Source organism: Heptranchias perlo, chromosome 2 (genome assembly GCF_035084215.1).
Source record: "Heptranchias perlo isolate sHepPer1 chromosome 2, sHepPer1.hap1, whole genome shotgun sequence".
Classification (NCBI taxonomy): domain Eukaryota; kingdom Metazoa; phylum Chordata; class Chondrichthyes; order Hexanchiformes; family Hexanchidae; genus Heptranchias; species Heptranchias perlo.
Window position 1 is genome coordinate 93,366,925 of NC_090326.1, and position 13,307 is coordinate 93,380,231.

Here is a 13,307-nt window from a genome sequence, read left to right on the forward strand (position 1 = left end):
GAAAAGCAAAACTGCCAAATATTACCCTTGATATTCATGACCAGAAACAATCTCATAGCGTGCAAATCCAGTTAAACATATGGAGTGTATTTATTTTTAAAGGTAACATTTGTCAAAATAGGGTACTTTTAAACCAAAATGAGTGATCGTCACTCCCTATGAGTTATATTTATGGAAAAATGAATAAACTGCAAGCGAATAAGAAAGCCTGGAATGAGAAAAGGACCTTCAGCCCAACAACCTCTCTTTTTCCCTGGACCATGTACAACCTATCCTATTATCGACTATACTCACCTATCCAATCCCCCGAGGTAAAGTTCATGATAAATGCTCTTTGATCTCCAAAGGTAATCTAGTGAAAATGCACCAAATTTATCCACCGCTACATCTTGACTATTCAATCTTAGCTGACTGTTCTCCATAGACAAGACCCTCAGCCAGTTCCGTAGGAACCATTGTGTCCTATGGAATATTTCATCTCACTCTATGCATTGCTATCACCTGCAATCCCGGATCATCTGCTGCCGAAGAGCTTATGCAGCTGACAGGATTGGTGAGCTTTACTTTTCCTCGGCATGCTCTGTGTCCTTGTGTTCTTCACGCGCCTCCGCCTCAAAAGTCTTCCTCCAAAGGTGGCCCAATGGGTTGGACCCTTTGCAGGGCAAAATTGTGGAGCATGCAGCATAAAACAATCAATATGGAGACCCTCTGGGGGCTGTACTTCGGGATGCTTCTAGCCTTATCCAGGCAGGGTAGCCGTTGTTTCAGAATGTTGGTGGTTTGCTTTATCAGGGCTTTGGTAGAGACATGGCTTTGATTGTATCTCTTCTCAGTGCATGTCTGCAGGTTCCTGACAGGTGTCATGAGCCACTTGTGCAGAGGAAAGTCATTGTCCCCATTTAGCCAGCCTCTCACCTGATGGTCTGGGTAAAAGAGAGGAGAGACTGAGGACTGGCGCAGGATAAAAGCATCGTTACAACTGCCAGGATACCGGGCACAAACTTGCATAATGCGCCGCATGTTGTCACACACCAGCTGCATGTTCAGCAAGTGGAAGCCCCTCCTGTTCATGCACATTCCAAGGTCTTGAGTGGAGCATACAGGCTATGTGTACGCAGTCGATGATGTTCTGCATCTAGTGGATATCTGTAATTCCTGCAAAGCTCAGAACCCTGACTTCCTGCATTGTGGCTTCCATAAGGATATAAATTCATTGGCTGTGGCGAACAGCACATCTGTTACCTGCTTGATGCAGGCACGCGCAGCAGATTAACTAATGTTGCAGATGTCACCTGCTGCAGCCTCTAATGGCTCAGAGGCATAAAAGTTCATGGCCACAGTGACTTTGACAGTCACAGGCAAGGACATACAGGACCTTGTCCTGGCCTGCAACTACTGCAGCAGATGATTGAGCTCTATGACAGCTTCCCTACTAAAGCAGAGCCTCCTCAAACACTGCTCCTCGCTGAACTGCAGGTACGAATGTCTTGGCCTGTATACTCTCGAGGGGTATGTCCTCCTGTGTGCTTCCCTTCTTCTGCCTCTTCTCCTTGCTACTACAGATGTACGCACTCTAGCCTGCTGCTCTTTCAGCCTCAATGGAATTCGAAGTAGCATACCTATGTTGGTATTAAGAAGTTCGGCCCGAAGCCCCTTGTCAAAAATCCACTCAAACCTTCAAAAAGTAACTTTTCACAAAGTTTTAACTCTGCTGTAATAGCCAAAAATAGCAAAATAGGCCCACTAGCAGTAAAAAACAAAATAACTAAAGTGACTTACCCAAGAGCAGCTAAGGATCCCTTTAAATTATACTGCAAGAATGGCTCTCCCCACTGTTCCACCCATAGGCTGTGGGCAGGTTACAGAACTAACAAACCCAGCACTGAGGAGGTTGAAAATGCATTAGTCCTGTAACAGGCGTTCATACCCAGGTCACGACTTTCCGCCTTCGGAACAATACCTGTATGTTGAGGATCCTCCTAGATGGTGTGCGCAGGCGACGTATTTCTTCCGCCAGCTGTACGGCCGGAACTATGACACGCAGCTCCTGTTTGTTACGTTGCCGGGCGTCCTTGCAGGACCTGCCTGTCTTCTACCAGGATCTAATCAGGTGCGGAGTATGTTTGCCTCCAGCCGCAGCTCTTCCCAGTCAGGGGTGGCAGCCATCCTAAGGGAGCCACTGCTCAGGAATCCGCACTTCACATGGTTGGCTTCAGCAGCACGGGGATGGTGGAGAGGATGATCCTGGCTGCCAAGGTAACCAGAGTCAGGGACATCCTGGATGGCGGAGAAATGGGCTGGATGTCACCGAGAACATTGGCAGAACGGATGTCCTGGCGCTACGTCTGGTACGTGGCCAAAGCCACCAGGTGCTAAAAGTCGCACTCGACGCTGGCTGCAGTGAGTGTGTCGAGCATGTGGAGCAATCCCATCCGAACTGACCACTGTTGGGGCGGAATTTCTCATCAGGGCGAGGTCCCGAAACCTCCGTCGGGAACTTGCGCCTCACAACTTGAGCTGCCTCTCGGAAATTCCCGCTGCATGGAGACGGGGGTCCCCAATGAAGGGCTCTCTATGTGGGAGTCCTCCCCTGCAACATTGGGGATATGGGGTGGAGAGTGTTGCACGGAGCAGTGCCCACAAACAGGCTATTAAGCCATTTTATGGACTCCCAGGTTGCCTGTAATTTCTGCGGCCTGGACGAGTCCGTTTTCCACATGTACACCGAGTGTGAGAGGCTGCAGCCCACCTCAGTTGCATTTCAGTCCCACGCTCCTGATGTTTGGCCACCCGGTGAAGAGAGGGGTGGGCAAGTCAGAGGATCTCCTCGAGGGTCTGCTGGCCAAGGTGATCATCTACAGGTTCAGGCTAGACGGGGCCCGTGGGGGCGGTCACTCCAACTGTCTGCCTCTTTTCCGTGACATTCTCCGTGCCCGGGTGGTCCTGAAGGAGCACACGGTGTCTGCCGGTACGCTTAAGGCTTTCTGCGACCGGTGGGCACTGCAGGGACTGGTGTACATAATAGACACTAACAATAAAATTATTATTTAATTGGCTTTTTGTAATTAATCCATCAAGATGACATGGGTTGCCCTGTGTCATCGATAAAGGAACACATGTATACCTAACCCCCATCCACCCACCCTTTTTTGTTTTTAAAAAAAAGTCCAATAACAGGGCAGGTCCCTAATTAAGCACTTCCCGGTTTCAGATGGGCCTAGTTACATTTCCACAGGATACACAAATTTATTAAAAATATTATAATCAGCTAATGCTTACATTCAGGCATTAAGATCCACCTACATCTTAATTATAGCTCAATACAACCAGCAGCCCTTTTCTCGGGCTGACTCCCACATTCAGGTGATGTGAGAATCAGCGGGCGGAGGTGGGCTCGTCCCCTGCTGGCTCAGACCTCGCCCTGTCGCCCTGCTTAGGCTTCGAGGAGCTCCTGAACATTTACCTGACCAAGGAGGAAGCCTCCGAAAGCTTGTAGATTTCAAATAAAAATTGTTGGACTATAACTTGGTGTTGTAAAATTGTTTACAATTGTCAACCCCAGTCCATCACCGTCATCAACTGGAAGGCCTCGGGGAATGGGGAAGGCGCTGCTGTTCTCACGGCTCCACTCGCATTGCTCACGTACTGGCTCTTAAATTTGTGGTAAGTTCTATAAACTTTTTAAGGAGTGCGGCGGAAGTGAAAGCGAGTGGACGTGAAGGCTGGAAAATGAGTGGAATTCCTGGTTTAATTTTTTTTTTGATGTCCGGGCTGAGGGCTCCGTCTTCGGATCGGCCCCGGGAGAGGATGGCGGTGAGCGCCCGACTGGCGACACGGCCCACGGTCACCCGTTGGGGGCGATTGTTGTTCTCGGTTTAAAAATGTAACCGTCCTCGCTCGTGACACACACACAAAAAAAACCGCCTTTTTTTTTCTAAATGGGTTTGCAGTCGAGGTGCCCCTGACTTTAATGTGAATTACCCATCCCGATCTCGGCTGAAGGTTGGTGGTTTTGATCAGGCTGGAGGTGCCGAATGGCCTCCTCGTGTGCCCCGAGGGCCCGGTTCACTTCACCCGACCCTTCTGGGTGCTGCTTCTCCCGGAGAGAAAGCTGCGCGATGGCCTTGCCGCACGTTCTCTTGTAACAAGAATCGTTGCCTGGCCGAACCACACTGTCGGTTACTGCCAGTAAATTTGCCTGTGGCGATACTCGTGGAAAAGTTTGGGAGGAGGTGACGGAAAAGGTCAGCGTTAAGCCGAGTTTGCGCCAGGAAGGGGTTTTTGTGAAGAATCGGAGTGGTGGTTTGGTAAAGTCGACGTGAAGGCTGGAAAATAAGTGGGATCAACTTTCTGGAGGACTGCAAAAGGGCTTCGTCCTTTGGGGTACTTAGGTGATTTTATTGGATCTTTAGGAGACAGGAAGCGGTGGTTTGAAGAGTGTAGGCACTGGGCGGTTTGGGAGTGAAGGAAGAGCAGGAGCATCGGCTAGTGGTCCTTTCTGGGGAGACCAGGAGATGACGGATGAAGGAGCAATGTGGATGGAGGGGGAAAAAGTAGAAAAGGGGAAGGTTGGAAGTGGGCATCAGAGGTGGGATGGACCAGAGGAGCTGGAGTGGGTAGTTGTGTGGTATCAATGAGAAGGGGAACAATGGGGAGTTAGAAGAGATGGCTAAGGAGAGAGCAATTGCCCTGGTGGGTAGGTAGACAGTTGCTGCGAGAAGAAAGGTGAAGAAAATCGGGCTGTTAAAGGGAAGTATATATATTACTAGCGGATCGCCTATGGTTATGACCATGGAAAGTCAGGGCAAAGTGAATTTCCTTCAAAGTGCACTAGATTACTGTAGGTAGAAGTTTGGGGATTCCAATGCTGTTGTATATCACTGAACCATTTCTCTCTCTCTCTAAAATATATTTTATTTATGTGTATGTATATGTGACTCCCAATGTATATAACCCTGACCATTTCTGACGCTGTGTATGGCCATGATCCACGTATACATCTCTGATCCCCAATGTATGTAACACTGACCCATTTTTGTCACTTATGTATATTTTGATCCCCACTATATAGCTCTGATTTCGAATAACTCTACATAACTAACCCATTTATAACGCTGTACATAGCTGTCATCTCCACTGTGTGATACTCTGACTCATTTATAACACCGTATGTAACTCTGACTCCAGGAGTGCAGCAGTCTCCTCCCCGTGGCTATTAACTATTGCTGGATTTCAGATTGGTGTATCTAGCATTTTATTTTTGTTTTTAATTGCTGCTAAAATTAAAAACCACTGAGCTCCAGTGACTTGCTGAAATTTGGGTTCTACAGAATGGAGTTGTACAAGGCCAGGGAAGGCACTGCTACCCTCTCCACTGTACACTCCACAGACCATGCACACGGTACACTTCGTACAGCCAATCCCCACAACTGTACGGCAAGTTCGGCGACTCCCCACTTTCTTCCCCTCTCCTCACAAAGCAGCAGCACGTTGAGCGAAGAAGCACCTCACCAGGAAATAAACAATTGGCGCTAGGGCAGGGGGAGCAAGACCGCGTCAGATATGCCTAGACTGGAATTGCGTTGCAAGCAAGAGCAATAGTGGACTGATGGAGCTGAATGGCTGAAAAATAAAAAATTCAATTTAGTATTTTAAAATAAAATGTAAACAGAGAGAAAGAGTGGCCTAGAACTTAAAAAAAATTACAAAATTTCAAAGGATTGATTATTCTAAAATAAAATATTTTATTTGCAGCAGGCATGATAAAGGGGGAAGGGCAGACTGAAACCAGGTGAATATGGCATATTTGAGATTTTTAGTTAAAAGTGTTAGTTAAAAATGAAAAAATCTTGCATTTAAGCGTTTAAAACTAACATTAAATGTCACCTGCGAGCATACAATCGGTGTGACAAGTTTACATAGATAAAACACATTATAAATGTGGACAGAGGAATAAATGGGGGAAATGTTGACACAAAGTGTGACAAAAATGTGACAACAGGAAGTCACTTAGGGTAGTCAAGATATGCATGAAGACATAAGATTTTAACTATGATATGAACGTAGACATATGATGTTGGTCATGGTAATTCAGAGGGTATGCTCTGTGATTTGCAATATGTTGTTAGGTGATTGAATAAGTCAAATTGTATTTTTATTTTTGGAATTTTGGAAATGTTGGCTGTAAATTTTTTAAATTAATTTTGGGGACGAGGTATCACTAACAAAGCTGGCATTTATTACCTATCCCTAGTTGCCCTGAGAAAGTGGTGGTGGACTGGCTTCTTGAACTGCTGCAGTTCGTGTGGTGAAGGTGCTCGCAGTTTGATACTGCTGATTGGCTTACTAGGCCAGTTCAGTTGGCAGTTAAGAGTCAACCACGTTGGTGTGGGACTGGATTCACATATAGGTCAGACCAAGTAAGGACATTAGTGAACCTGTGGGTTTCTATGGCAATCGGACAGGTTCATGGTCACTTTTACTGATACTGGATCTCATTTTAATTCCCGGATTTAAAAAAAAACTGATTTCAAATTCTCAAAGTACCGTGGTGGAATTCGAACTCATGTTCTCTGGATTATTAGTCCAGGCCTCTGGATTACCGTACCCTTTGCTTATGTGAACATTTTGAAGGAGACTGTAAATCAGTGGTCTTGATTATTATTATTACAAGTTAAGTACATAAGAGATATGTACATAAGAGCCTGCTCTGCCATTCAATAAGAACATGGCTGATCTTTGACCTTAACTCCACTTTTCCACTCTATCCCCATATCCCTTCATTCCCCATGTGTCCAAAAATCTATCTCAGCCATGAACATATTCAACGACTCGGCATCCACATCCCTCTGGGGTACAGAATTCCAAAGATTCACAACCCCTTGAGTGAAGAAATTCCTCCTCATCTCAGTCTTAAATGGCTGACCCCTTATCCTGAGACTATACCCCCTAGCTCTAGACTCTCTAGCCAGGGGAAACAACCTCTCAGCATCTACCCTATCAAGCCCCATCAGAATCTTGTATGTTTCAGTGAGATCACCCCTCGTTCTTCTAAACTCCAGAGAATATAGGCCCATTCTACCCAATCTCTCCTCACAGGACAACCCTCTCATCCCAGGAATCAATCTAGTGAATCTTCGTTGCACCGCCTCGAAGGCAAGTATATCCTTCCTTAGATAAGGAGATCAAAACTGTATGCAGTACTCCGGGTGAGGTTTGCCTAAAGTCCTGTACAATTGTAGTAAGACTTCCTTACTCTTGGCCTTTATTGCATGGGGTTGGAGTACAACATGCCATTTGCCTTCCTAATTGTTTGCTGTACCTGCATGCTAACTTTTTGTGTTTCTTGTACGAGGACACACAAATCCCTCTGAACACTAACATTTAATAGTTTCTCACCATTTAAAAAAATTTTGCTTTTCTATTCTTCCTACCAAAGTGAATAACCTCACATTATACTCATCTCAGCCCCAGGACATTGCTGCAGGAGTTCCTCAGGGCAGTGTCCTTGGCCCAACCATCTTCAGCTGCTTCATCAATGGCCTTCCCTCCATCATAAGGTCAGAAATGGGGATGTTTGCTGATGATTGCAGTGTTAAGTTCCATTTGCAACTCCTCAGATAATGAAGCAGTCTGTGCCCGCATGCAGCAAGACCTGGACAACATCCAGGCTTGGGCTGATAAGTGGCAAGTAACATTCGTGCCAGGCAATGACCATCTCCAACAAGAGAGAGTCTAACCACCTCCCCTTGACATTCAACGGCATTACCATCGCTGAATCCCCCAATATCAACATCCTGGGGGTCACCATTAACCAGAAAATTAACTGGACCAGCCATATAAATACTGTGGCTACAAGAGCAGGTCAGAGGTTGGGTATTCTGTGGCAAGTGATTCACCTCCCGATTCCCAAAGCCTTTCTACCATCTACAAGGCACAAGTCAGGAGTGTGATGGAATACTCTCCACTTGCCTGGATGAGTGCAGCTCCAACAACACACAAGCTTGACACTATCCAGGACAAAGCAGCTCACTTGATTGGTACCCCATCCACCACCCTAAACATTCACTCCGTTCACCACCGGCGCACTATGGCTGCAGTGTGTACCATCTACAGGATGCACTGCAGCAACTCGCCAAGGCTTCTTCGACAGCACGTCTCAAACCTGCGACCTCTACCACCTAGAAGGACAAGGGCAGCAGGCACATGGGAATAACACCACCTGCACGTTCCCCTCCAAGTCACACACCATCTCGACTTGGAAATATATCGCTGTTCCTGCAACGTCGCTGGGTCAAAATCCTGGAACTTCGTAACTAACAGCACTGTGGAAGAACCTTCACCACATGGACTGCAGTAGTTCAAGAAGGCGGCTCACCATCACCTTCTCAATGGCATTTAGGGATGGGCAATAAATGCTGGCCTTGCCAGCGACGCCCACATCCCATTAAATTCACCTCCTGACTCCCCAAATCCTTTCCACCATCGACAAGGCACAAGTCAGGATTGTGATGGAATACTCTCCACTTGCCTGGATGAGTGCAGCTCCAACAACACTCAAGAAGCTCGACACCATCCAGGGCAAAGCAGCTCATCTGATTGGTACTCCATCCGCCACCCTAAACATTCACTCCCTTCACCATTAAAAATTTAAAAAAAAAAATCTGCCACCATCTTGCCCATAATATGTGTGCATCTAATCTATCGATCAATCGATCTATCTTTGCAGACTCTGTGTCCACCTCACAGCGTACAGTTCTACCTAGCTTTGTACCATCTGCATAGCTGGATACATTACACTTGGTCCCTTCGAAGTTATAGATTGTTAATAGCTGAGGCCCAAGCACTGATCCTTGCAGCACTTGACTAGTTGCAGCCTGCCAACCTGAAAATGACCTGTGTATCCCTACTTTCTGTTCTCTGTCCGTTAACCGATCCTCTATCCATGCTAATATATTACCCCCAACCCCATGAACCCTTATCTTGTGTAACAACCTTTTTTGTAGCACCTTATCGAATGCCTTTTGAAAATCCAAATATACTACATCCACTGGTTCCCCTTTATCTACCCTGCTAGCTACATCCTCCAAAAAATAATAAATTTGTGAAACATGATTTCCCTTTTGTAAAACCATGTTGACTCTGCCTAATCATATTATGATTTTCCAAGTGCCCTGTTACCACTTCCTTAATAATGGATTCCAGCAATTTCCTGATGATTGATGTCAGGTTAACTGGCCTGTAGTTCCCTGTTTTCTCTCTACCTCCTTTCTTGAATAGCGGGGTTACATTTGTTACCCTCCAATCCACTGGGACCGCTCTAGAATCAAGGGAATTTTGGAAGATCATAACCAATGCATCCACTATCTCTGCAGCCACCTCTTTTAGAACCCTAGGGTGTAGGCCATCAGGTCCAGGGGATTTATCTGCTTTTAGTCTCCAGTACTTCGTCTCTAGTAATATTAATTACTTTAAGTTTCTTACTCTCATTAGCCCCTTGGTTCTCCACTTTTTTTGTCTTCAACTGTGAAGACAGATACAAAATATTTGTTTAACGTCTCTGCCATTTCCTTATTCCCCATTTAGTTAGTTTAACTGTGTAGCTAATTTATCTCTTACATTTTACTAAAGCCCAAGGATACGAAGATGTTTTTCGGATTCTATGTAGCAGTAGTTGTGGGTTGGGATTGGAGCTTCTGGAGTCTGGGAACGTGTGGAGGGGGTGCAAGGGTCTGGGAGAACCGGGAGAATGCATGTGGAAGCTATGGGAGAGGCAACTGTGGTGTTTGGAAGTACTGGGAAGAGGACACTAGGAATAGGTTGGGCGGAGGGGAAGATGATGAGGATGGTGGTGCTGGAAGGAAAGACGGTTTCCAGAATGTGGTAACAGAGAAAGTACAAGTTACGGTAATGTTGGGAGGGTAGACTTGGGCAGTGAAAACATGAGGGTTGTAGTGGCAAAGTGTGGAAGCATTGGGAGGGGCATTGCTGGTTGTGAGAGTACTGGAGGAGGTTGCAAGGTGCCATTAATAAAAACACAATGCTAAAAGCTGCATCTGTGGCAATTGCTGGGAACCAGCTTAAAGCTCTTCCATTGCATTTAGTGCTTTAAAATCAACATAGGGCTTGTTTGTGAGGGAAGCAGACCTGATTTTTGAATCTCCAAGGTCAGTGGTGCTGTGCAGAACAGTGCTGCTTAGCTTGGAGAAAGAGCTGTGAGGCATTGAAAGTAGGAAAGCAAAGATGCTACCTAATTGTGAGGACGGCCACAGGTAGATGAAATGAATAAGTAAGTTTTAATCGTGACAACAAAAGTGTTACAATTGGCTCACACTCTCACACTGACACTCTGTTGGCTGCAGTGATCCTGAATCATAAGAGCTTTTGGTGAATTTAAATACTACAATAACTTGAACACAGGTATGTTTTCAGATTTTACTTGAACTGAATTTATTGTGTAAGGATAACATTGACTAATGGGAGCTTGCTCAAATATAATTATTCTACTTTGATTTTTTTTGAATGGTACTAATCGTAATACTTCTGTAAATGTGAAAGGGGTAGTAAAGATCAGCTTACTTGTTTTTGTTAGTACTTTTGGGCATTTTGGTATAATTACAGCTTCATCTGGAAAAGTGGCATTCCAGTGTGGTGGTTAATTGCTTTGGAGTGCCAAGTCCTGAGATGAACAAACGTTTCTAAATTATATTTCTCTCTGCCTTAGTGTGTAGGATTCTTCAAAATAACTAATAAATTGACTAAATGACTTAAGATATTTTTAAAATGTAGAATTGAAATTTCCACTCAGACCAAATGTAAGGCATTGCTAATCTGTAATATTAGTGGAATTCTGAATGTAGGAGGCAAAGCTTTCAGTGATGCCAAGCAATGCCCTTTTTGTGTTGAGGTGTTTTTTAAATACACACACAAGTGCTGCATAGCTCATATCCCATCCCTTCTCTTCACTTCCTTCATTCCTTCCCCCCCCACACCCCAAAAAGAAGCTTTGTCAAAAATATTTAGTAAAGATAGCGGTCCAGGGTTTCCTATTGGTACGCATCTCTGGCGGAATGGGACTTCTGCCTGCCATGGAGGGGACCACTCCCCCCCACTAATGTTCATTTACATTCTAGGGTAGAGCTGTGGAAGGATTTTGAAAATGGTGAGCATTTTAAAGCTGATATACTGGAGGTTGGCGACAACAGAAGTGATACTTGTGGGGAAGGATATGGGCTATAGAACTCTGGAGTGTGTGGTGGTGAAATGAAGAAGTCTTGTCAGTCCACGTGAGCTAGAGGGGAAGTAGGGATGGTTGTATTTGGGAACTGGCTCATTGGTGACGATAAAGTAAAATGCATATCTCAAACTCTTACAAATAATGAACTTGTATGCAATTCATTTTAATTTATTAATGGACAGTCTTAAATTTGCTGTATTTTGAAACCCCTGAAAATTAAAGATGTCTGGGGGAAAATACTGTAGCTAAGAAAAGGTGTTTGCTTATGAACATTAAAGTAAGCTGTAAACACTGGTTCTCTGAAATTAAATGTGCTATAACTTTTTATTTGTCTGTGTGTATATATTGTGTGAGAGAGATTACAGGTCTGCACAAGCACAATGCACATGCGGTGCTATAGCAAAGGCAGCTGTTTCAATACATTTATCTAATGTATACAAGTATGTTTAGTGCCTGAAAGACTTCTCTGGAAATTGTTTGTTGTTCCATCTAATGCGGTAGATTTTCAACTTGCTGTTCACGCATAAAACTGATTCCAGTCGCAATAAAAATCAGGCCGTTTCTATAATGGGCGGCTGATCCGCAATGCCAGTTTAATGCTGGTGGGGCAAGTTAAAAATCTACTCCAGTGTGCTTCAACAGATTGTTAAACTTATCATGTTTCCATTGGTTTGCAGCAATAAGTTGGGTGTATTCAGAGAACTGCATCCACTTGAGCCTGGTAATTGCCATTTGATCAAAGGAATTGGTACGTAGTTCCATTGTTTACTAGACTTCAGCTGTAAAAAGACTATGAAAATTGAAAGGTAAAATTTCCTGCAGCAAACATAGATAAAATCAATATAATTGATTTGATGGATTTAATATAGATATGAGAATGTAGCAGCAGTTGGCAAAACTGGTTTGAAACGTCTGTTTCCAAGCAGCATCTGCACATTAGTGGTACACGGTACTGGCTCCTGGGCTCTGTCTGAGCAATTCCTCTGCCACATGTCTGCTTCAGTTTGTCACGCAGCTCGATTCTTTGGAGGAACCCTTTTGATGATGTGCTCAGTTTGGGTTCCGCCAGGACCACTCGGCTCCAGACCTCATTACAGCCTTGGTCCAAACATGGACAAAAGAGCTGAATTCCAGAGGTGAGGTGAGAGTGACTGCCCTTGACATCAAGGCAGCATTTGACCGAGTGTGGCACCAAGGAGCCCTAGTAAAATTGAAGTCCATGGGAATCAGGGGGAAAACTCTCCAGTGGCTAGAGTCATACCTAGCACAAAGGAAGATGGTAGTGGTTGTTGGAGGCCAATCATCTCAGCCCCAGGGCATTGCTGCAGGAGTTCCTCAGGGCAGTGTCCTAGGCCCAACCATCTTCAGCTGCTTCATCAATGACCTTCCCTCCATCATAAGGTCAGAAATGGGGATGTTCGCTGATGACTGCACAGTGTTCAGTTCCATTCGCAACCCCTCAGATAATGAAGCAGTCCGAGCCCGCATGCAGCAAGACCTGGACAACATCCAGGCTTGGGCTCATAAGTGGCAAGTAACATTCGCGCCAGATAAGTGCCAGGCAATGACCATCTCCAACAAGAGAGAGTCTAACCACCTCCCCTTGACATTCAACGGCATTACCATCGCCGAATCCCCCACCATCAACATCCTGGGGGTCACCATTGACCAGAAACTGAACTGGACCAGCCATATAAATACTGTGGCTACGAGAGCAGGTCAGAGGCTGGGTATTCTGTGGCGAGTGACTCACCTCCTGACTCCCCAAAGCCTTTCCACCATCTACAAGGCACAAGTCAGGAGTGTGATGGAATACTCTCCACTTGCCTGGATGAGTGCAGCTCCAACAACACTCAAGAAGCTCGACACCATCCAAGATAAAGCAGCCCGCTTGATTGGCACCCCATCCATCACCCTAAACATTCACTCCCTTCACCACCGGCGCACTGTGGCTGCAGTGTGTACCATCCACAGGATGCACTGCAGCAACTCGCCAAGGCTTCTTCAACAGCACCTCCCAAACCCGCGACCTCTACCACCTAGAAGGACAAGAGCAGCAGGCACATGGGAA

The 13,307-nt window shown here is 45.5% G+C and overlaps 2 protein-coding genes across 3 annotated transcripts in view; one reads left to right on the top strand and one right to left on the bottom strand.

Moving 5' to 3' along the window:
* Positions 1–4,219, bottom strand: part of asb4 (ankyrin repeat and SOCS box containing 4) — a 44,900-nt gene extending 40,681 nt beyond the window's left edge. Inside the window, exon 1 of one of the 2 annotated variants that reach the window (XM_068004305.1) lies at positions 3,967–4,219. The gene's annotated coding sequence lies outside the window, so the exon portion shown is untranslated. Of the gene's footprint in view, positions 1–1,960; positions 3,056–3,966 lie in introns of those variants that run through there. The other variant, XM_068004300.1, reaches the window with a different exon arrangement.
* LOC137332274 (serum paraoxonase/arylesterase 2-like) overlaps positions 2,779–13,307 on the top strand; it is a 34,922-nt gene continuing 24,393 nt past the window's right edge. Inside the window, exons 1-3 of the mRNA XM_067995983.1 lie at positions 2,779–2,968; positions 3,507–3,663; positions 11,914–11,984. Coding sequence (XP_067852084.1) covers positions 2,779–2,968; positions 3,507–3,663; positions 11,914–11,984 — 418 coding nt within the window. The remainder of the gene's footprint in view (positions 2,969–3,506; positions 3,664–11,913; positions 11,985–13,307) is intronic.